The sequence below is a fragment of the Euprymna scolopes genome, chromosome 14 (assembly GCF_053919585.1).
Source record: "Euprymna scolopes isolate OS-2025 chromosome 14, ASM5391958v1, whole genome shotgun sequence".
Taxonomy (NCBI): Eukaryota; Metazoa; Mollusca; class Cephalopoda; order Sepiida; family Sepiolidae; genus Euprymna; species Euprymna scolopes.
Genome location: NC_136495.1, coordinates 25,593,325 through 25,619,162, shown reverse-complemented (window position 1 = coordinate 25,619,162; position 25,838 = coordinate 25,593,325). Strand labels below are relative to the sequence as shown.

At 32.9% G+C, this 25,838-nt stretch overlaps 1 protein-coding gene across 1 annotated transcript in view; it reads right to left on the bottom strand.

Moving 5' to 3' along the window:
- LOC145292921 (uncharacterized) overlaps window positions 1–22,772 on the bottom strand; it is a 31,052-nt gene extending 8,280 nt beyond the window's left edge. Inside the window, exons 1-2 of the mRNA XM_080139085.1 lie at window positions 21,782–22,772; window positions 2,114–2,251 (exon numbers count right to left, since the gene is read on the bottom strand). Of these exons, the coding sequence (XP_079995211.1) occupies window positions 2,114–2,251; window positions 21,782–22,001 (358 nt within the window). The 5' untranslated portion in view covers window positions 22,002–22,772. The remainder of the gene's footprint in view (window positions 1–2,113; window positions 2,252–21,781) is intronic.
- Window positions 22,773–25,838: the final 3,066 nt, after the last annotated feature.

Here is a 25,838-nt window from a genome sequence, read left to right as displayed (position 1 = left end):
TTTTTGTCGATAATAAACACACCAAAGCAAACTATAGAGATCGAATTAATTCCCTAGACCTGCTACATTATTACTTGTATATTTATTACAACTCAGACTGCAACTGATCTCTGACTACAAATCCTTCTATGTCATAGGATTTAGATTAACCAACTAGTTATACAACCTGATGTGCCAGAGATATGATTAACAAAATTATGTCCTAATTAACCTCAATCAGTTGTCAAATATTTCTACACTTTATTTTAAAAGCGTATCGTGAAAAATAATATGCAATAATAGGTAGGCTTGATAATAAATAAAATCAAGAATTACCTCCCTTGAACTATATTCAAGTTGTTTGTCATGAATTATCGTAAGAACAATTCTACAATTTTAAAGCGCAAAAAACCGCTCACGTACACAGTATGAAATTTGTAATAGAGATGTGTCTTCTTAGTTGAGCTTTCTGTTTTTATATGGTTTTCACGTTGCTGATGCTGTTTCGGCAGTTTTTGCTTCTGGATTTTTAAGACTGAACTCCAAAACAGTATTTCAACATCGATTTTTCCACTGGTTGCAGCGTTCATAATGAGGATAGTTTCTAGGCAATAGAAATGAGTCATATTGTAAATTATTTTTTAAACTTTAAATCGACCATGATATATAAATAAGTGTTTACCCTGACAATACATGCTTATTTTGATCATCTTTAATGATTTTTAACCATGACTCTTATGTTAGTAAAAATTTTAATCCACTTTAAAGTGTTATGTTTGGTGTTCCTTTGTCTTCTCAAACCTCCTATTTAACACTATATGATTAATCTAATTGTATATGTTCACTAATTTTACGTAATTTATGTATATTATTGCAATACCTTTATAGAATTAAGTTACACAGAGACTTTCGCGCTTCATCCCTATAGGGAATCGTTAGGCTAAAATATTTAACAGCTTCCTACGTAAAAGAAATGGAGACGCCTCTGTGTAGCTTAATTGGCATAAATATATTTTCATAACTTACTACCTAGTTATACTCACGTATTGAGCACGGTGTAAATAAATAGTGAAAATCGATATATAAAATATTATAACATAATATATAGAATAATATGCATATATAATTACACTTTCATGTAAATACGCATATGATATTATAATAAAAGCATGTCATAAATTGTATATATGCACTCCAACAGTGCTTTATGCGTGAGTAGATCTTACTAGTAGAAGTAAGAATATGTATATGGCAAGTAAGCTGTAACGAGACGGTTATGTTTATTTTCCGCAGGATAACATTAGGATATATTTCATTTTTCCTCAATCAAAGTTCTCAAGAGCACCCTTCTTGGGGCTAATACTGGATCTCTTTATATAAGATACATAGAAATTCGAATATTACATTAAAGTTGTTCTTTACCTTTCAAACATAGTAAAATTATTGAGAACATCATTTCCTCTCCTGAATTGACCCTTTAAATGTTATAATTAGGGCTATGACAACAGAATATCCTTTTTGTTGTTTTGACTCTTGAGTATACATCCGTTGATATCTTATATGTTTTTATATACAGTGTTGTGGTTCTCAGTTGATTAACTATGTCTAAGTGTATCAGATGTATACTCAACACTCAAAGGGGTAATGAGAATATTCTGTTGTCCTAGCCCTAGTTATAATATAGCTTTTCTTATGATCTATTGGTCTTACTGGATTCTAGAACAAGAATTGATCTAGTCTGGTGTGGTATCTGGCTTCGTGTTCTTACTTGAGCTAACATCACTTGGAGTTTGTGTACCATTCCTCGGAAAAGCTAGTCTGGATAATTCATACTGAAGAGATCTTATGTAGGATGTGAATAGTATGGGATTTCTAATGTTTAGTTGGGGTTTACTTGTAGGTAAAAATTATCATTCTAACACGTTGTCCTGACAAACTACCTGTACAGAGATACCTTAGGCACTCGAGAATAATGTCTAGCAGGCATTCGCTGTGTGCGCGTGTGTGACTAAAAACATCTCTTTGTTATTACCGTTACTTCCGACCATAATGTGTTCTCGGGAAAACATATATTCTCCAGTTGTATCATCATTGATGTATCGAGAAAGGTAGAAAAAGGGGAGGTAATACTCACCAGCGCATCCGACCATGTACATAGAGGGCGTCCGCACCATTCGCTTCGTGAAGCAGAAGTAAAAGAGTTGTAACAAAGCGGCCATGTTGCATAGACACATTGCAAACAGAGCAAACACTTTGCAGATGAAGAACCATTCTGAAAAGGAAAGAAAATATCGGATTACATATAAGACACGCATAGATGATTATATTTAAAGCTACTAATGAAAACTTCTATTATAGCACTGTTAAAGGGTTATAAGAAAAACGGAACGTCAGAATAAGCTAACAACATGTACGAAAACATACAAAAAGGGCAGGCAGTCCGTCTAACCGACGAACAACCTAAGGTTGTCCACCAGATATCGACTTCCACCTTACGACTTCGTCTTCTGGTATTTATTCAGTGTGGAATAGTCTATGAGTAGGTAACACGGGTTAGTTTCGACACTCCCCTCCCAAGCTGATAACTAAATGGTGTATCAGTATTTTTTTGTCTCTGTGGGTGAACCATGAATGGCTCAGTGATTTTCCTTTTTCTGCCTGCACGTGGTGGTTCTAGTGTGATTTGGGGACGCTCAATATCAAATGTGTCGTAACCATACGTCTGCGTATCCGGTTCGCATGCCATTTTGTGTATGAATGTTTGGTCCCTGGATTATATAGATAACATTGCCAATCCTTTGTATTATCTCTCCAAGTTCCCAAAACGAAAAGCTATTTCTAAAATGCTTGAAGTACAGTTTTTCTCCAAGATTATATTTTAGTGATACTGTAGAAGTTCTCCTTTTGTGTGATTTGTCTATGAAAACAAAATACTGATTTGATTTTATGGCCTAACATAACTTCCGCTGGTGATCTTGGCTCTTGCGTTTTGTCGTAATCTTGTATACTTGAAGAAATTGCTGTAGAGCTTTTTTTTTCGTGGGTGACCTATAAGTATCTCGTATCGTCAAATAACATGTATTATAAAAATATACAAAAATGTCGAACGACCTGAGGTGGTCCACTGGATATTGACTTGGTATTTATTTGTTTCACACGAAACAAATTTGACACAAGGTCGTTTTAATGTGGGAGCAAACCAGCTCCCATCAAAAAGGGCACTCTGGCAATTTGCAAAAATAAGATTAACACCACACTTCAGTGACCAGCCCAGTACAAGTACCGGATGTCGGCTTGGTATTTATTTCTTTTCCCACGAAACAAAATGTGACACAAGGTCGTTTTTAATTTCGGGGAAAACCATCCCCCTTCCGTAGGGGCACTCTGGCAGTTTGCAAAAATAAAATGCCTTAGTATAGAAGGATTTCCTTCTCTGTTGACTGAGGAGAATTAATTTGAGTGCAGCATCTGTGCAGACACCACACTTCAGTGATCAGCCGAGTACAAGTACCGGGTGCTAACTTTCATCTTACGGTTTGATCTTCCGGTATTTATTGAGTGTGGAATAGTCTATGAGTTAGTTCCGTCACAATAACCTCCCTTTTCGTTTAATAATTATAAGAAACTTTATCAATGATCGATTGCCACAGCATTCTTGTTCTACTGTGAATATCTTAACGGTCAACTCTGAACGCATATATCACACAGTGGATAAGACAAATGAAGCTCGGGTATAAGCGCTTCATTATCAAGGTCTCAGATGAGAATCTTCTTGCTAAAGCCAGAAACTCAATGTTAAAGGTATAGTTCTCCAATTTTAAGCTCCATGAAAGCGTGAACATGCAAAAACTTTTTTCTATCCATATAATATTTAGAATGTGTGTGTATATATTTGTATTTACAGAATTCACTACTAAATAAACTGACCGACCATTATGACTTTTTGAACACAACAGCTAAGCTTAAGCGTCCGTAATGTGGGATATATTTAGTTTAATTTAGTTTCATGCAAAGACAATAGAAAGGGTAGAAGATATCCGTGAATATTTAGATTTTATGTAATTCTAATATTAAGTATTAGTCATAAACGAATAATTATCCCTTAAATTTCAGTTTCTTTGGCGGTTCCCTATATTTATAAATTCTTATGCTACTGTTTTGTATGTCCTATTTCATTATTTGCAAAAATGAAAACTGATCCATTGCTGTTCTTGTCCCTTTTCTTTGAAACCTGTTGCTCCTTATTCAATTTTTCTGTCTATGGTTAAAATTCCTATGTTCTCTCGCGCATGATTTGAAATTTTCTTTCGGTAATAAAGTCCTCCAAAAATTGTTCTAGTAAAATCTACAAGACAAAAGAAAGTTGAATTCATTGCTGGCTTGCTCAGTCTCTACTTCTCCTTCTTTTCTCGTTTTATTTTATTGTGTTCCGATGCGTATATATATATATATATATATATATATATATATATATATATATATATATATATATATATATATATATAACTCAAATGACCTTGTAACGATGTATGTAATCCATTTTCCGGTTTACGACATCCGGTTGCGCATGCGCGCATGACCTGCGTACTAAAATATTAACGTTATTATTTCGAAATTATTATTTAACATGGGAAGAGTGGGGTTTAAAATAACTTAAACGTAATACAGAAATGAACGATGTAAAAAAGCAGACAGTATTAACAATTGTTTATTTGGATAATTTAAACGCGAAAAAAAAGAATTGGGACGCTGAAATATTAACGTTATTATTTCGAAATCATTATTTAACATAGGGAGAGTGGGGTTTAAAATAACTTAAACGTAATACAGAAATTAACGATGTAAAAAAAAGGCAGATATATAAAAATTTTAATTTAACTATAATAAGTATTATGGTATCTATTCAGTGCACATTTACCTATAAGTATGGCCAACCACTTATAATTCAGTAACTGTAATTTTTTTTTTCAAAAATAATCAATTATAATAAACAGAATGACTCATAGAAATCTATCTATATTCTTTTTTCATTTTAATATATTTTCATAGAAATGTTTCTGTTACGTCAGAAAAAAACTATTTTCTTTACGTCACAAGTGTCACGCTCATACATGAATTCCATAGCTAATATAACATACTGACCCAACGGATCACGGGTAGTCATATATATATATATATATATATATATATATATATATATATATATATATATATATATATATATATATATTGAACAGCAAAATATTTGTTTATTCATAGCTGTACATTTTGCTAATTGCATTTCATTCCCTCTGCTGATATACATGGATTAAGGAAATAAATATTATTTTTCTCCATATATTCCTTGTTTCAAGCAATAAATTCTTAACTTAAATATATTTGTATATATTGTAATCTCCAGAATTTAACTTTACTCATTAAACTTATATGTGTGTGTGTGTGCGCGCGTGTGGGGGGGATATTGAAAGTGATATCAAGCAATAGACTATATCTGTATTCTTGGATATCACTTATATTCTTTTACGCTATTTTGAACATTGGACTTTTTCGAACTTTACAATTTTCAAACTTTCAATTTCATGCAATTCTATATTTCAATTTCGATAGTTATTTTCCTCTGAAACAAAGCCCACGTTCGAACTCCGTCGGAATAATCTATTGTATGTTGTATTCCTTGTTTTTAAACGATAAATTTTGTAAATGATATTTGGAAAAAGATTACTTCTTCATATAGTGATATACTATGTCTAATACTAAGCATTTTTTCAGTATGTGATTAAATTTGTAAATATGATTAAATCTGTAAATATTAACATTGTTATTTACATATATATATTTCTTATATATATATTTCTTATATATATATATATATATATATATATATATATATATATATATATATATATATATATCAGTGGGGGAAGACGTGGCTGGTTACCTTTAATGCATCTAAACCCAAACTCCTATCCTTACATCATCAACGCTCTGATCCCCATCTGACATCAGTTGGGATGATGGCTCTCGTCTGGGAGAGGCCCCGTGTTTTGACAAGCTTCTTATTGTTATTTATATATAGAGAGATATATTTGCATATATATATATATATATATATATATATATATATATATATATATATTAATCACATGTTATCTCCTCTTTCTGCCGATATAAAGTTGCCAATTATAACAAAAAGTTTGCTATATTTTCTAACGACATGAACGCATCTAGAAACAACTAGTGCGACTGGATTTCGTCACATTTAAACATTGTAAAAATAGATGTGCGTTGGTCAAAAAATGTTTTTAATATTTGCGGAAGTCATTAATATTTTGCGCATTTACGTTTCAAGCACGCGCGTATGTGAACGAACACACGGACGCTTGTACGCCTATCCCTCTCAGTTAGCTTCTCTTTTCTATCTACATTTTCCTCTTACTGGAAGTAGTTTCATATCGGGTAACAGGAACACATCATATGCTAATAACTTAAGTTCGTTGCTTTTCCTCGTTGCCCAATTATATTATTTCCTATCTCTTATTTTATATATATATATATATATATATATATATATATATATATATATATATATATATATATTAACTAATGTATTAAACGAGGTTATTAAGAGTGCTCATTAAAAAAAAAAACAGCAAAATATATTCTTATCAATAAAACAAATTTACATGGTCGCAACACTGTACATGCTAATATTTCGGACAAATGGTCGGTTAAATCCAGAAATCCTCGTCAGGTGACTTAAAAAAAGGTTACTTTCTACAGGACTGGTTTCTTCTGTAGAAAGCAACCCTTTTAAAGTCGCCTAATGAGGACTAATGATTTTAACTGAAGATCTATCCGAAACATTAACATGGACAGTGGCGCGACCTTGTAAATTTCTTTATATATATATAATTTTAATAATTCAATAAATTTAAAATTTGTGACGTGAAATGGTTAAATTTCAAATCCAAAAAATGTTATTATTATATGTAAGACAAAGAATACATGAAATATTATACCTCTTTTTCCTATAGGATTTCGATGTCTATCATCTCTTCAGCGGAGAAAATATTAGCAAATAATCATAATGGTTTACACCTTATTTGCTAAAACCAGTGAGACATGGAAAATCACAATTAAAAGTTTTTTAAGCATTTAAATGTCATAGAGTAAAGGAAGTTAATGAAAAGGATATTGAATTTCACATCCAAATTGCATGGTAAAATTCGAAGTGAAGGTCTTTGGTAGCAGTGAGATAATGGTATCTAATCTGTATTTCGAGTAATTCACGGCGCAAGTTACCAGTCTGAAGTAGGAATACTTTCCTGGTTTCTTCTTTGTTTATATTAAACAAAGAAGAAAACAGGAATGTATGCCTACTTTAGAATTTATTTAATTTATTGAATTACTAAAATTTGATTTATTTGCTCTGTCTTATATATTGAGAAATTTTTATTTAGTTGGGATTGTCCTTATTGAATATTACTGCCAATAATATTTTGTAAGACCTATGACCACAGGTTTCCATACCAGATGATTTGTGGGATGAATTTATTCTGAAGTATATATATACATATATATATATATATATATATATATATATATATATATATATGTATATATATATATATATATATATATATATATTTGTATATATATATATATATATATATATATATATACATTATAACTACTTCATTTACTCACATAAATTTAATATACGAAAGTATAGATTTATGCGTAAACTTTAAGTACTTACTTCAAAAGTGCTCAATACGTAGGTAGAGCTAGTTAGTAATTTAGCGATGTTTCGAAATTAACTCTTTCCATATCTATTTTTAATGTGGTGAAATAAATTCTTTTGAGAGTGCTCGACTGTTTTAGGAGCTAAGTATAACTACTTCATTTACTCAATGAATGGATGAAACGCAGAATATTCAGTGTAGCTTAGTCGCCATATATATTTTATAAAAAACATCCCCACACCCAGCAAGCATAGCTATATTATTAAATTAATCCAAAAAACAGATGAACTAATAAGCCGAATGCGATGACGAGCAAATTTCTTCCTTAAAAATGAAAACGTAAACAAAAAAGAATCCTATGGTTTTAAAACCCTTAAAAATGCGAAAACAGTAGACCTTTTGATAAACTTTGAAAATGACCTTTTAAACGTAATTAAAAACCTAGAATTCCACAATCAACCTAACATTTTCCAACGGAAACTACACAAAATCGTTAGAAACATAAACAACTCTAATAAAATCTTTGTAAAAGCAGATAAAACCAGAAACTTTTACAAAATAGATAAGCAAGAATATAACAAACTAATCACAGAAAACATTACGAAAAACTACAAAAAACTAGACACAAACGAATGCGACTACATAGATATAATAAATACTGAAAGTAAACAAATTACCGATAAACTAAAAATTAGCGATAAAGTTGGCAAATTGAAACCTAGAGAGTCATACATTCTGCTTAAAGACCACAAATGGAACTTTAATAATAATCCCAGCACCCGCCTGATAAACCCAACTAAACCAGAAATAGGTAGAATTAGCAAAACTACACTTTCTAGAGTAAACAAACAAATCAAACAGGACCTAGAACTCAACCAGTGGGTAAATACTACTGAAGCAATCACCTGGTTTAAAAATATAGAAAACAAAGATAAATGTACGTTCATACAGTTTGACATCATAGACTTTTATCCCTCGATATCCGAAGAACTTTTTAACATTGCCCTAGAATTTGCCGAGGCATACACTGATATATCCTCAGAAGAAATCAACATCATTAAAAAATGTAGAAAATCAGTTCTAATAAATAACAATAACCAATGGATAAAAACTAAAATGAAAAATTCGTTCGATTTCGCGATGGGTGTCAGAGACTCTGCAGAGGCATCAGATCTTGTGGGATTATTCATTCTATATACCCTCACAAACATATTCTATACTACGGATATCGGCCTATATAGAGATGACGGACTAGCTATAATAAAAAACTCCAACAAAGTCAAGGGAGAAAACTTTAAGAAAATCATACACAAAAGAATGAAGAAATTAGGCCTAAAAGCGGACGTATCAGCTAACATAAAAATAACAAACTTCCTGGACGTCACGTTAAACTTAGATAAAAACACATATGAAGCATACTTAAAAGATAACGCTACTCCAATTTACGTAAACCCTAAGTCCAACCACCCACCATCAATTATAAAACACATTCCTAACTCGATCGTAAGTAGACTCGGTAATAACTCAAGCGATGAAAATGCACTTAACAGGTCAACCAATATCTACGAAACAGCCCTAAAAAATAGTGGATACAAAAATATCGATATCAAATATAAGCAACAAAACACCAACAACTATAATAAAAGTAAAAATAGAAGAAAAAGAACTATAATTTGGTATACGGCCCCATACAATCAAATGTTAAAAACAAAACTTGGCAAGAAATTTCTAGATCTGATTAAAAAACACTTTCACGCAACCAACCCCTTACACAAAATCTTCAATAAAAATACCTTGAAGTTATCTTACAATTGTTGCGAAAATTTAGAGATGATAAAACCAACACTAGCAGAAATAATAATAATAATAATAATAATAATAATAATAATAATAATAATAATAACAACAAACCAACCCCGGACAAGAACAACCATACCATAAATAATAATAATAATAATAACGAACAAGATAAATGCAATTGTAGACACCGCACAATTTGCCCAGTCCAAAATAAATGCCTAACAAAAAGTGTAGTTTATCTAGCAACAATATTTGCGAAAGAAAAACCGAATAACAAGAAATATTACATAGGCATGACTTCCTTAGATTTTAAAACCCGATACTATGACCACAAAAGTACCATCAAAAATAAAAAAAAACACCGTATAAAAACAACACTAGCGAATAAATACTGGGAACTCAAAGAAAGCGGACATTCGCCGGTAGTCGAATGGAAAATAATGAGACAGGCTACCACATGCAGACACTTAAACGACCCATGTAAATTATGCCTCCATGAAAAATTTGCTATCCTGTACTTTAAAGAACCTCAAAATCTATTAAACTGTAGACGAGAAATAGCAAACAACTGTGTTCACAAAATAAAACTCACTCTAGGATAGCGATACAAAATAGCTTTAAAACTAACAATAACAATAGAAAACAAACAAATAAATAAATTAAATAAACATGAATATACATAAACGATCACACATATATGCATATATATATGTATATGCGTGTGCATGTGTGTGTGTACACATAGGTATATTCATATATATATATATATATATAAAAGGAGGGAAAGATCTACCTTAAACCACTAACCTAGTTCTAAAACAGATCCTTTGTTCGATAAAATTCATGCCCATTGGCTGATAGGAGGGGGCGCGGTGGATACTAGAAAGCTGATTGGCTAACTAGAAATCCTCAACATATATAAAAACAAGAAGCAACCACAAAATTCGCGCATAAACCTGACGAATCCTACAGTGGATGAAACGCAGAATATTCAGTGTAGCTTAGTCGCCATATATATTTTATAAATTACTATATACATTATATATATACATTATATATATACATTATATATACATCATATATATATATTATATATATACATTATATATATATACATTATATATATATACATTATATATATATATATATGTATATATATATATATATATATATATATATATATATATATATATATATACGGTGCTTAGATACGTGTTTCGTCGTTTACGATCCATTATCGCGTCTGAACCTAACGAAATTAAAAAATATGACCCTGCGAGTCTGAAGCCTAAAGCTCTGTCACTGAAGTAACTCACATTAGTTCTAGAATGTACCCCGTTTTTATATCATATATTTATTCCTTTTTGCTTTTGATATGTTTTTAACGAATTCAATTATTAATGCGAAAGGGATTTTTTTACTTTAATGCTAGAATAATTTCCCTTTAATTATTATTTGATTATCCACGGCACGTGTTTCGTCGTTTACGACTCATCGGCTGAATGAACCTTGTGAGATTCGAAACCAGAAAAAAGTTGAGCATATATATATATATATATATATATATATATATATATATATATATATATATATATATATATATATATATGTGTGTGTGTGTGTGCGCGTATGTGTGTGTGCGTGTGTGTGTGAATATATTCATAACCTCTATTTTTAGAGAAGCAGTTGGACCTACCTACACACCATCTTTATATTTCCTTTGTGTTTTTTTTTCAATAGCCTTCGTATTTAGTAATCGTCCCATTTTCATATTTCTACTTTTAAATTATATTTCAACCAATTACCTATTTGAATATTAATTTAATCTTTTGTTAAGTTTTTTTTTTTACTTCAAGAATTATTTTTCTTCCCAATTTATTTAAATAATTTATTTCCAAATACTAATCAACCCCTTCAAATTTTATTGTATACTTATATGCTCGATTATTTCTTCCACGGTCTACCATAGTTTCGTACAAACTTTGTTTACATTCTACGATCTACGTATTGATATTTATGCTTAACATTTTATTTCTTAAGAAGGAACTGTGATTAAAATTTAATTTAAATATTATTAATTAAAATGTACTTTCATCTCAGGCTGTTTGTGCTAATAATTTAAATTTGAAATTTATCTTTTCAATTCTTATCATTATCCAAGTCTTTTATTTTCCTTTATTATCATCTAATTTCTTATCATCCATAAAATCTTTACGTTTAAAGGGGGGTAACTCTATTTGGTCAATTTTTACTAATTTATCAATTTAATGGAATTCTATTGATCAATATTCTAATACTTAGACTTTTGTATTTATTAATCACCTTTGTTTATTTTTCAACTTATAATTCTTACATTATCTTCTTTATAACAATCTCAGTTCAAACTTTGACTTAGTTTTCTTCCACTTTATATTTTGATTAAACTTATTTTAATCTATCCTAAACGTCGTGTTATTGAAACCATCCGAGTGCTATTTTATTTTCCTTAACTATTATTGAAATTAAAATTACGTTTATTTCTCCTATTAAGGTTATAATCATTTTAGTTTCAATATGTTCACATGATAATCTAATAATCAATTTATTCATTGCACCATTTTAAAATCTTAGTATTAAATTTAAGCATTCTCTATCCATACTTACATTTTACCCTTCAGGAAATATTTCTTTTTCAATTTTATTTTAATCAGGTTTTAGTCGTGATAACAGGAATTTATTTCTATGAAGACATCTTTGTATAGCATCTAACTTTTGTTTAAAATTTCCTCTTTAAAATTCACTATGTGGTATGCTTCAAGTAAACAAAGATTACACTTTTTTCATTCATTCGGTTTATACTTTATAGTATTATCTATTATTAGCAGGGCCCTTAATCGGTGTTGCCCGGTGGAAGCCTGCCCCCTCCCTCGTAAAAAAATAGCTTAGAGTAGAATCAGTGGTAGCAGTCCTAGCTGTTTCTGTTTGTTGTTCAAATCTTCATTTCGACTCTGACAATAATAGTATTAAATTAAATTCCAGTTTTATGTCGTCTTTTTAACGTGTAATGCAAAACAATTACGACGTTTATTAATATATATATATGTATATGTATATATATATATATATATATATATATATATATACAAAACTCATTATTTATTTTAGATGTGGAAATTGATGAATAGCACAGGCAAGAAATTCATTTTTATAGTATGAAAAGGTTAGTAATTGCAATTAAGAATAGGAAATTGGATCAAATGTTTGTAACATGTCTTCTTCCTAAGATTAAGGGTGGTGGTGTTTGATCAAGACTGCTAGGGAGCCATGATGTAATATACTGTTTTGTTTTTAAATACCCGAAACAGTGTTTCATGGTAAACAACTGAAGATCCCTTGAAAAATAAATTATTAGTATAATAGTAAATTTGAGAGCGAGTTGATGCAGTGATTGCAGGTGATTAAATGACTTACTGACTAGATGGTTTTCTAACGAATGATAAAAAATATTTTTTGTATAGTTTTAAAGGTTAAAAACTTCAAAGACTATATATACAGTCCTGATCAAAATCATAAGACCACTTAAGAAAGTAAGCGTTTACGCATATTATCTAATTTTTAATCAAACAAATGGTTAAAACCATTGCCAAAAGGGAAAATATGATGGAAAAAAATGAAATGCCGAAGAGAATTTTTGAAGTAATTCGTAATAATGGAGGCTATACTAAATACTGAGACCCTTTTTAGTAATTTATAATTGCCTTTTGTTAGATAAATTATCAGTGGTCTTATCATTTTGACCAGGTGAAAATGTTTGTTTTTAAAAAATAATTATTAGATCAGGGTTAAGGTTTCGAATAAAGCAGATTTCATTTTTTTTCATCATATTTTCCCTTTTGGCAATGGTTTCAACCATTTGTTTGATTAAAAATTCGATAATATGCGTAAACGCTTACTTTCTTAAGTGGTCTTATCATTTTGACCAGGACTGTATATGCTGATGACAGCACACTGTATAACAGGCACGACAGGAAAACGAATGAACACATATCTAAAGAAATGGAAGAAACACTAGAGGATGGCCTCCAATCTGTAGTGGAATGGGGACAAAAATGGATGGTCACGTTCAATGACGCCAAGACTAAATTAGTTTTCTACAATAATTACAAGAAACCTTCTCTACCACCAATAGCAATGGCCAATAACTTTTTATCTGAGAGTACATCTTTCAAACTCCTTGGCCTAACGTTCACAGGAAACATGAGTTGGAACAATTACATTGAAAGCATTGTAAGGGCCGCTGCAAAGAAGGTAGGCTCTCTCTACCGTGCTAGAAAACTACTAACACCTGAAAGTATCCTGTACCTCTATAAGGCCACCATTCGCCCATGTATGGAGTATTGGTGTCATATTTGGGCTGGTGCATCTGCTACTATTCCCTCACTCCTAGACAAGGTTCAAAAGAGAGTCGCCAATCTGATAGGCCCTGAACTGTCATCTAAGCTTCAGCCTCTGTCCCATCGACGAAATGTTACATCCCTCTGCCTGTTCTACAAGTATTTTAATGGAGAATGCTCTGACGAACTGCAAGCACTTGTTCCCCCACGACGTAAACACCCTCGACAAATCCGACAGGCAGCTAAATCTCACCCCCACGCAGTAGAGAACCCTAGATGTAAAAGATCTTTCTACTCCAGTAGTTTCTTCTCCAGAACCGCTAGACTTTGGAATTCCATTCCAGGTTCCTGCTTCCCCAACTCTACTTACGTGCAAAAGTTCAAGTGTAACATGAACAGACATCTTGCTGCCCAAATTCCCACATAGTACCCCAGTAGATGTTACCCCTGATAGTAGCCCCCTACACCAAAGTGGCAATGTGCCTTGTTTGGGGTGAAAATGTAATAAAAAAATCGTTGTCAGCATAAAAACCTGCAAATGCTATAAAAAATTGGGGTGGCCATGTCTGAAAAAGATAAAGTAGTTTTGTTTATCACGCGTGCGTACAAACCTGGCAGCGAGTGAATTACAGTACATAATACATATCTTTATATATTTATAACTCTATAAGTACTTGTCTCCGCAAAATATTTTCTTAATCAGCATAGTTGAAAGCCTCTAAAAGTCTTCATTCTAAAGAAAATTGTGGAGGTGGATCTAAGGTACAAATTTACCCCATCCAAAAAAGTTAATATGTGTGCAATTTCGAGAATCATTTCGGAAAAGAAACTTAAGTAAAATACTCCACAGAATTCAAAATTGGTGAAAACACAAGTATATAACAAATAAGTGTTTCAGTATGCATTGAAATGTACGTTAAAACTGTAGCGTAGGTAATCAGTTAACCGGAATAGTAAAGTAAGGGCAAGATTTATTGGGGGGGGGGGGCATAGTGCAGTGTCGGTATTTTATACATGTTTACATTTCCAACCCATTGCTGTGTTTACAATTTTTAGTGTACCCGACGTGCAAGCAAAGACGGAAAAGACGTTATGCATATAAAGTTTTTACTTGTGCACGTTTGTTCCAGTAAATAAGGTTATCAGTATTTAATTATCTGTTTATGAGCGATTAATATGTTTGTATATTTTTTCTTTTTTGTAGCGCTAGAATCTCATGGGGAGAACGTTGTCAACATTAAGAAATGTTCATTTATTTAGGAATTAGTTTCATACTGGAATATGCGAATGGCAGGTCTTAGCCAATCAGAAAGAGCGGAACATGGACAGGAAGCTGTTATTATTTAGGATGTGGAAATCGGAAAGAATATGTTATGATTACGTATGTCTTAGCCAGTTATGGAGTGTGTAATCACACTATAGTTGAAAAATATAGAATTGGACCCGGTGACAACTGGTAGCGGTGAGAGCACTAAATATTGAGAAATAAAAATAGGAACATCTTTCTCCGTAGATGTGGCGATTGTGATTGTGTTTCTCATCGGATGTAGTGTAGCATTTTATCACTAGTGAATGTGACAAAAATGGTGGCCGTAAGCTACATAAGATAGTAGCGATCAGGGTAGATGTATTGGATTTGTATGTGGCATATGTTGTTGCAAACCTACGATACTTATGTGCAATAAAAATATTTTATATATATATATATATATATATATATATATATATATATATATATATATATATATATATATATAAAGCTGAACGTCTGCGTGTGTGTGCCTGGTCACGAATAGGCTCCTATATGGTTGACTATTATAGAAAACTGCTCACATATAATGATAGATGTATCAAGACACTGGAATGGGTATGTTTGATCTGGCATAATAATGATTCATTAAAATTGTGGGGTCTGCATACGCGACTGGTCCACAAAGTATGGAAATAAAAAATTTAAAAATTTAAAAAAAACGTTTACAAGTGTTTTTGATATACATGTACATAATAATACTTTGATAAGTATGTTTTAACTTAAATAGGGATGGTATAATAAAATTGTGGAGTCTGCGTTCGCGCCTGGCCTCCATAGAATGAAAATAGGCACAAACTTTAATAAAGACTTTTCATATCTATCTGCGTAAGTATACTTTGATAATTATGTTTCAGTTTGAAGAAATATGGTATAATAAAATTATGGGGTGTTCGTTCGCACCTGACCTCCATAGAATGGAAATATGTCACAAAGTTTAACAAGGTTTTTTTAATATAGATCCACAGAATATTTTGATAAGTGTTTCAGTACGAACAGGTATGGTATAATAAATTATGTGGTTTATCTATTTTATTTTTACTTTCATCATATTTTGCTTTGGTTTTGATACCCCCAAATTCGAAGCTATCTCTTTACAACCCTTCCTTTTCATAAACTATCATACTTTCATAAATCAGAGTCCATTTTCTGTAGGCTGTTTTTGAACCCAGTCAACGACGGGTACTTTTGCTAGTATATATATATATATATATATATATATATATATATATATATATATATATATATATATATATATATCACTTTCTGTGTGTGTGAGTTCATTCCTCATAGATTCCGAAACGGTTGAGCCAATCTTTTGCAAATTTCACACAAAGGTAATTTATATGTCTAGTAATGTTCTTAGATATGTCTTGTACAGAAATTCATCTGATAAGTATCTAAAATTGAAAAAAATCCGATCTTAAAAATAGTTGTACTTTTTTTATAGATAAAAAAGAATTTTACAGTGGAATATTTTACGCTACACCGGTGTAACGTAAAATTTACATTCTTTGTTCCCTCTAAATTTATCTAATTATTAAATATACTAGTTTGAGGCACCCGACCATTCCTGGTTGTAAAATATGCTTAAATATATTTTGATTCATACAGATTTTGTATTTATTATTACAGAGCAAATTCTCTATTGAATATCATATTGTACCTAATATATAGTAGTTATTTCAAAAGTAAAAAATGAGTTGGATGCCATCAGCTGGAATGTAAATTAAAACATTTAGCGCTCCAGTCGCGTCCCATACCGTTTTAGCTATCGCCAGATAGATAAGAAAGATTTTAAAATCAAACCACTTCAAGTTATAAATGAATTTGCATATGCGCAAAAGTAACAGAAATACGTCGGCAATTTGAAATACAAAGTGTTCATTTCAAATTGTCGACATATTTCTGTACGCATTATTTATCCATAAAACAAAGATTTTACTCACTACAAACCATCTTTGGTGTATGATTACTATTTCCTGTTAATTTCAGTGTTATGTGACCAGTAGTTTAAAAGTTTATCGGTTGAATATATACACACGGACACACACATACATACATCTACTGTTTTTTATATATAGGTAAGCTCATTGAATTTATAGGCATAACGTGAGCGCTTTTGTAAGAATGTGTGATTATAAAACACGTTTGGCTCGATGGATGAAACTTGGAAAATTTAACGAGTACGTGCCAAGCACTTTCTGAGCCGAATGCAATTTTAACGTCAACCGGTTTGACAAAAGATCCCTATTGTCACGGCCTAACCTGTGTTGCCTTCCATGAGACGCGTGGGCATAAAAGAAAACATACCGCGACAATAAACAGGCACATTCTACTCCAGCCATTGCAGGAACATAACAGGGTTAAAGCGGGAGAAACATCGTTTTGCGGACAAGGTTTTATGGGTTGATAACGATAGCAGCCAACAGCTTCCTGACACTTCAAGATAAGAAGGACTAACGCACACGCACGCACACACATACACACACACACACACATTCGCACGCAGCACATGTGCTTTAGAGTGTAACTTAAATAAAGGATACATATTAAAAATAAATAAGTCGTTAAAATAAGTTGGTTGAAAAAAATTTGACAAAAGATAACATGCATGGAATTTAATAAAACTATTTTGACTAAACTTATTATTACACTAGCAGGGAGACCCGGCGTTGCCCGGTATTGAATGATGATCAACGAATATTTCACATTCCTATATTTTATTGTCATCGAAATTCATGAAATCGCCCGGAAAGAAGCTTCACATGCCTTCGTGCAGTAAACCTTATCCCTGAGTGGCCTTCGGGCCTTGATAAGTGGTGACCTCCATGTAAAAAAAAAAAAAAAAAAATCAACTTAACCAAAAATACATGTTATCCTACATTACATTCTAGAGAATCTATTGTTCCTTTTATAAACTTCTTTCTGGTTAACGATAAAAAAAAACATTAAGAAATTTACGTGCGTGGTTTGAACCTACAGACCGACCGCGACATGCAAAAAAAAATAAAAAAATAACATGTAAATTTTCAAGTCCTATAAAATTCTTGCAGTTAATGAAAAAAAAATTAAAAAATTTACATATAGAGTTTGAACTTAAAGACCACGTCATGCAAAAGAAAAAAATTTTTTAAACAAAACACGCTCTCAACTTACCCACAGTAGAATTTTCACAGCCCGTCGTTCTATCATTGTTGCTAAGTGACGACATGGTAAAATGGCTTTGCCGATGATAAATAAATTAAAATAACGGTTTCGATTATCGATTATCGGTAATTATCGGGGGTATTCTGAGAAAAAACTTAACTAAGATCACTCCCAGACTTGTACACTAAAGTTCAGTAAATTTTAAAGAAAATCTGTTCAGCCGTTTCGTGGTCTATAAGAAACGAACTCACACGTACAGACAAAGTTGCATTTATATCATTGTAAAGATCCATGTTGAGTTATGTATTTTTTATTTATTCTGAAGAGTTATAAAAAGAACAAAACAAAAAAATTAGGCACAACTGCACGCCTTTCTTCTGTTTTCCTGCTTTCCAGCTGACTACAATATGGTAGTCTTCAAGTCCAATGTAAAGTAATTCTTGATGAACCGTTCCCTTAAGTAATCCAATATACCAAATTTCCATTACTAACGATTACTGTGACATGTTCCCCTTGACCACTGTTCACTCGTTAGCCCTTATCCTCAAGTGGCTTCCGGGCCTTGATAAGTGGTGACACCTTTGTAAAAAAAAGGGGGGCCACTCAAAAATTGGGGAAGAGGTGTCTATGGTCATCCTCCTCCTCTTCACTGCACCTTTGCTTGTCTATGCTGATCCGAGCTAAAGTTTTAATTTTCTACCGAGAGCTGCTTATAAAAAATAATTTTAAGATTAACTGTTTATAGACGTTTTATAGATTTTTTTTATTCAGATAATACTCACTTGTTAGTTACAAAAAGTAAGTACCTTTCACTTCCATTGTCCGTTCCTAATTTTAAACAATAACTACGGGACTGCCCGCCCCAGCGTAGGTAACATTAATTCTCTGAACGGGGCAGTTTTGCACCACTCGAACGTCGAGGGGCACAAGTGCAATGAGTTCATCAGAGCACATTCCATTAAAATATTTGTAAAACAGGCACAGACATGCAACATTGCAGCGATGGAGCAGGGGTTGGAGCTTAGCTGATAAAGTGGGAACTATTAGATTAGAAACTTTTTTGGGACCCTATCCAAGAAGGAGAGAGTAGTAGTAGATGCACCCGTCCAGATATGGCAGCAATAATGATGGCGTTTTAGAGGTGCAGGATACTCTCAGGGATGAGTAGTCTTCTATCTCGATAGAGAGAATCCATCTTCTTTGCAGCAGCCTTCGCAATGTATTTGTTCCAATTCATATCGATCGCAAATGTAAAGCCGAGGAGTTTGAAGGAAGAATTCTCAGGTAGGGTGTTATTTGTCATGAATATAGACGCTTGTAGAGGCTTCTTGTAATTATATATGTGCCAGAGCATTTCTAAGTACTAAGGCTGCTGCGAAGACGGTTGGCTCTCTCTACCGTACTAAAAAGCTACTCACGCCTGAAATTATCCTGTATCTCTATAAGGCCACCATTCGCCCATGTATGGAGTATTGTTGCCACATCTGGGCTGGTACATCTATCAATAGTCTCTCTCTCTCTTCTCTCTCTCTCTCTCTCTCTCTCTCTCTCTCTCTCTTGTATAGGGTCCAAAAAAGGGTCTGCAATGAATAGAGGTATAGAATACCCTCAGGTGTAAGCAGTTTTCTAGCACGCTAGAGGAAGCCCACCTTCCTTGCAGCACCCTTCGCAATGTCCTCGATGTATTTATTCCAGTTCATATTTCATGTGAATGTTGAAGAGTTTGAAGGAAGAATTCTCAGGTAGGGTGTTATTTGTCATGAATATAGACGCTTGTAGAGGCTTCTTGTAATTATTAAAGGATAACAACTTAGTCTTGCTAGCATGAAATGTTATCATCCGTTTCGACAACATTCCACAACGGTCTGGAGGACATTTCCTAACGATTCTGTCATTGTCTTACATTTATGTACATTCGTTCTTCCCTAAACGAAATTTCCATAAGCAAAGTATATTTCTTACAACTGTCTATCTGTAGAACACAATATCGCGGAGCTGCTTCCTAGCTTTCTGCAACATTATCGTTTTCAAATCTAATGTAAACAAATTCTTGTTGAGTCGGCATCTTAAAACATTAAATTCAACACCATCATTACGAAGCATCACGGGTTTACGTGACACTCGGTTAAACCTTATCCTCGAGTGGCTTTTGGCCCTTATAAGTGGTGAAACCTTGGTAAACAACTGATGAGCACTTAAATAATATTATGGCTAGTGTAGATTCTTAAAAGCAAAATAATTTTCCAACGAACAACTAATATTTTGTGGTGCTTATTAAGACTTGCAATTATTTAGGAAAACAAAAATGAAAGAAATTTTTATGGTGTATCTATTTGTCACGGCATTAAGATACTATATTCCAAAAATCCAAAAATGACCAAGTATTGTTCTTTTTATTTATTTAGCGAGTAAGTATTTTTAGCAGCCATTGATGAGCTCTTGGTCCTGGAGAGATTGTTAAGGGGGGGGTAATCAGGAATGAATTTTGAATAAAATCATTCAATGAAATCAAATATGGTGATTGGTTGTTTGCACATTGAACAATTAAAATTTGATTTTCTTAAATAAAAAAAATACTTAATCAAAATACTTGATTTTTGGAATATGCCATCTTTGTTCCATGATCGGTGCATCCATCATAAAAAATTTTCTGCGTTTTATTTACTTAACGTTTTCATTGTAAGCACTGGTTATATATAGTTTTATAGGTTAAAATACTCCCAAGATTCTGTGTATGTGTGCACTTAATCTATAATATAAAGCTCACCTGTCTGTTTAAATGTATGTATGTATGTATGTATGTATGTATGTATGTATGTATGTATGTATGTCTAAAACTTTCGACAGAGGCGACAGATTTTCATGAGATCGGTATCGTTTTGAAGCTTGTCCCTTCGGAAACAAATATCGAAAAATTGACTAAAACATTCATTCCTTCCAGTTGACTGGGCACTTTTCTACAGGGAGGGGTCGCTTTTTGCGCTGATATTTTCGAAAATAAACTCCTCTTTTCGATTGACTAGCCTTAATTTAAATATTCGTCAATTTTGGTTTGGGGATGGGCGCAACAGCAAAGACGTCACTTTTTTCACATGCTTTTCCTCCTTTGCGGTACGGGTTCGAGCCTGCCTGCTAACTACCACCTGTTTTTTTTTTGTTGTTTTTTTGTTTTTTTTTTTTTGCTCAACACACACATCCTGCACTTATATCGGCGAGGAGGCGAGTTAAATGCTTGTTGTAAGTCTGCTTGTCTTATAAATAAAAGAATAACATAATAAAAAAAAATAGAAATACCCGAGAAACGCCGAGTACCCATGCTAGTTTTATATGAATAAAAATAAAGCATTTATAAATAGTGCTGGCCGGAATTTATTTTGGGGGGTGGGGGATTCTCATAAAAGTTGATATTAACGAACGATTCTTACCTTCACCTCCGTCAATTTTACCCAGGACGTAAACGGTACGACAAATGGAGTTGATGCAGGTGGTCTTGCTTAACATGCCCTCTTTCTCTGTCAGACGTTCCGTTTCTTGGTTCGTGATTCTCCAGTCAGGTATTATACAACCGGCAGTGAGGAGGCTTGCTGCCGTGCAAGTAAGAATGAAGGCTATGCAGCCGAAAATGTTCATACGTTCCGTCGGCATGGCGCAGATAGTCTTGGAGAGACTCGAAGAAAAGAATGAATAGAAATGGGAATAAATAAATAAATAAATGCTAAGCGTCCAGTTTAGATTTTAGTATTACACCGCTAAGACTGCGCTTATTGAGCAAGGATTCATGAGTTTACGTTAATAAATATAAACTAGCAATTATGATATTACAGAATATTACGCAAAGAGTAGCAAAAAATAGTTCCCTAGGAGCAAATTTTAAGTTCTTTTATATTCAAGTGCGCGCATAATGCTGACTACGTAACAAAAAATTCTAGCATTTATACTGATCGCATAATAATAGTGCGTTAAGCTGTATTTTAGATAATATTAGTCCGTCTGTTCTTCTCCTGGTTTAAACATATGTAATTCCACGGGTCTTTTCATCAAAGTAGTACTCAACAAATCACTTGTGGTTTGGCGAAATGTCTCGATGCGTTTGCTCGTCGCACAAGTACCGTGTTTTGCAGAAAACTGCAAGGCGTTGCTGACTTTTACTGCCTGAAGGGGCGCCGTGATAAGTGGCTATTCGGGCCGTTCAAGCCACACATCCTGCACTTATATCGGCAAGGAGGCGAGTTAAATGCTTGTTGTAAGTCTGCTTGTCTTATAAATAAAAGAATAACATGATAAAAAAATAGAAATAAGTCCGTTTTGGACCGGATATAAAGAAGGCTTGTCTGAAAATGTCGTCGTGATGAAGATTTGTCGTATAAAGGGTGTTTCTTACACAAGCACATATACATATATTCCTTGACTTTGAATGAATTTGTAAATGTTACTTGCATAATTTAATTCCCCCGATATATATATATATATATATATATATATATATATATATATATATATATATATATATATATATATATATATATATAGTGCTCAATACATACATATATATATATATGTATATATATATGTATATATATATATATATATATATACATAAATACATACATATATATATGTATATATATATATATATATATATATATATATATATATATATATATATATAGAGAGAGAGAGAGAGAGAGAGAGAGAGATGTTGTTTTGTTTTGGTTTTAGCGATATGTTTTGAATGAATTCAATTACTTACGAAAGTGCATTTTTACCTAAATGCGAGTTGGGAATAATTTTCCCTTTTAACCAATTTGGTGCCCCCACATGGGGAGCGGTATTTTAAAAATAATATATATATATGTATATATATATATATATATATATATATATATATATATATATATATAAAGTTGTAAAAATATATATGGCAATTAAGCTACATAGAATATTCAGGCTTATGCCTAACGAATTCTCACGAGAGTGAAACGCGGGATATTCTGTGTAGCTTAATTGCAATATATATTTTTATAACTTATTACCTCACTATGTATTGAGCAATGTTGAAGTAAATACTGAAAATGACTTTGAAAAATAAATTTCTAAATGCTGTGTGTGTGTGTGTGTGTGTGTGTGTGTGTGTGTGTGTGTGTGTGTGTGTGTGTGTGTGTGTGTGTGTGTGTGTGTGGTACTTGTACACTTTAATAAAGTCATTAAAAATAAAAATATCGAAAAAAGGTTATATTGTACGTATCCGTTTTGGAGTGAAGATATTTGATCGAGTAGTTTGTTTTTTGTTTTTGTTTTTTGTTGTTTTTTGGGGGTTTTTTTGTTTGTTTTTTGTTATTTGTTTGTTTGTTTGTTTGTTTGTGTTTACATTGGAAAAACATGTTTTTTTATGAGAGCTCAATGAAGGTAGTCATCTTTGAATTTTGTTAACACTCCACGGGGAGATAACTCAGTTTAAAGCGCCGACACTCCCTCCTCATCTTAAATACCAGCTTTTCTTCTTAAAATCGAAACATAACTACCTTTTGCTCGGTATCATAACAAATTGTTTTTTTACTGTAAATAAAAAAAAAAAATACTTGATCCAATTAAGTGAAATTTTTTTTCGGAGAACTTCACTCTATAACGGATACATAAAATATAACCTTTTTTCAATATTTTCATTTTTTAATGTCTTGATTTTACTGTACAAGTACCATATATATATATTCTTCATTATATATTTTTCTTTTTTACTTCTTATATGTATTGTCGTATGTCTTATATACTCCGTCTTCTACCCCTATTTCTGTTTTTCCCTACTGATATATATATATATATATATATATATATATATATATATATATATATATATATATATAAGAATTACAGTTAAGTTTACCAAAATGATCCAAGATGGCAAAACTAAAATAAATAATAAATATTAAAGAATTAATATTTATAAAGTAATTTCAACCAGATGTAAAAGCTCGATAAAACCAAATAGGAGATTGAGCTTATAGTAAGAACAAGTAGTTAATAAAACATGTTAAAAACACTTTGAAAAAGAGTAAAAAACTTTTTTTTTTAATTCAATTTTCACTCCAAACAAGGCACAGTGCCACTTTGAAGCAGGGGCTACTATTAGGGAATTAATTAGCGGGGTCATTATGAGGGGAGAAGAGTAGAAAGATGTTTGTTAACATTACACTTGAACTTCTGCATATCATTGCAGTTGGGAAAGCAGAATCCCGGAAGGGAGTTCCAAAGACCCGCAGTTCTGGGGAAGAAACTATTGGAGTAAAAGGCTTTCTTGCACCTAGGGGTCTCTACTGTAAAGGGATGAGACTTAGTAGCTTGTCGGGTTTGTCGGGGGTAGTTACGTCGGAGAGGTACAAGTCTTTGCAGTTCGTCAGAGCATTCACCATTAAAGTATTTGTAGAACAGGCAGAGGGATGCAACATCTCGTCGATGGGACAGAGGTTGAAGCCTAGATGACAGTTCATGACCTATCAGGTTGGCGACTCTTTTTTGAACCCTGTCCAGGAGCGAGAGACAAGCAGCAGATGCACCAGCCCAGATGTGACAACAGTACTCCATACATGGGCGAATGGTTGCCTTATAGAGGTATAGGATACTGGCAGGCATAAGTAGTTTTCTAGCACGGTAGAGAGAGCCAACCTTCCTTGCAGCAGAAACTACAGTTAAGATATCTGCTGTTGAACGGGCTTGCCTGAATCCATATTGTTTGTCAGTCAGGAGTTTAGCAGCTGTTAGGTGCTGGACTAGGGCTTGATTAACTAAGGACTCAAATATTTTGGCGAAGAGCGGGAGGAGGCTAATGGGGCGATAATTTAGTGGGTCAGTTCTTTCACCAGAATTCTTGAAGACTGGTACCACAGAGGCGGTTTTCCAGCAGTCGGGAAAACAAGATTCGTTAAGGCATTTATTGTAAAGTTTGGACAGAACTGGAGCAACCTAAGCAGAACATTTTTTAATAGCACAGCCGGGATGAGATCTGGTCCACATGCTTTTGAGGTGTCTAGGTTTTTTATAATAGCATGTACCTGAGAAGGGGTGATTTTCAAATCGTCAAGTGTGGCGTCTGTTCGCAGAGGAAAATCAGGGAGTGAGTGGTGTACCGAGTTCAGTGTGGAGTTTGAGGCAAACCGACTGGCAAGCAGATTAGCCTTGTCAGTTGCCGTGCAAGCAACCTCATGATTGTTTGATAGTGGGGGAATAATTGACTGTCCATTATTAACTACGCTGTTGTAGATTTTCCAAAAATCCCGGGTTCCTAATTTCTGTGCTTCGATGCGCTTTCTGGTGGTTTCAGAGTAATCTGTCTTAGCTGTGTCTATCACTCTCTTACAATTATTTCTAGCTTCTATAAACTTCTGTTTATTTGAGCTGGACTTATGTCGGTTGAATCTGCGGAACGCATGCTGCCTTTGACAAATGGCAGCTGCACAAGCAGAAGTAAACCATTGGGGAGAGTGGGGC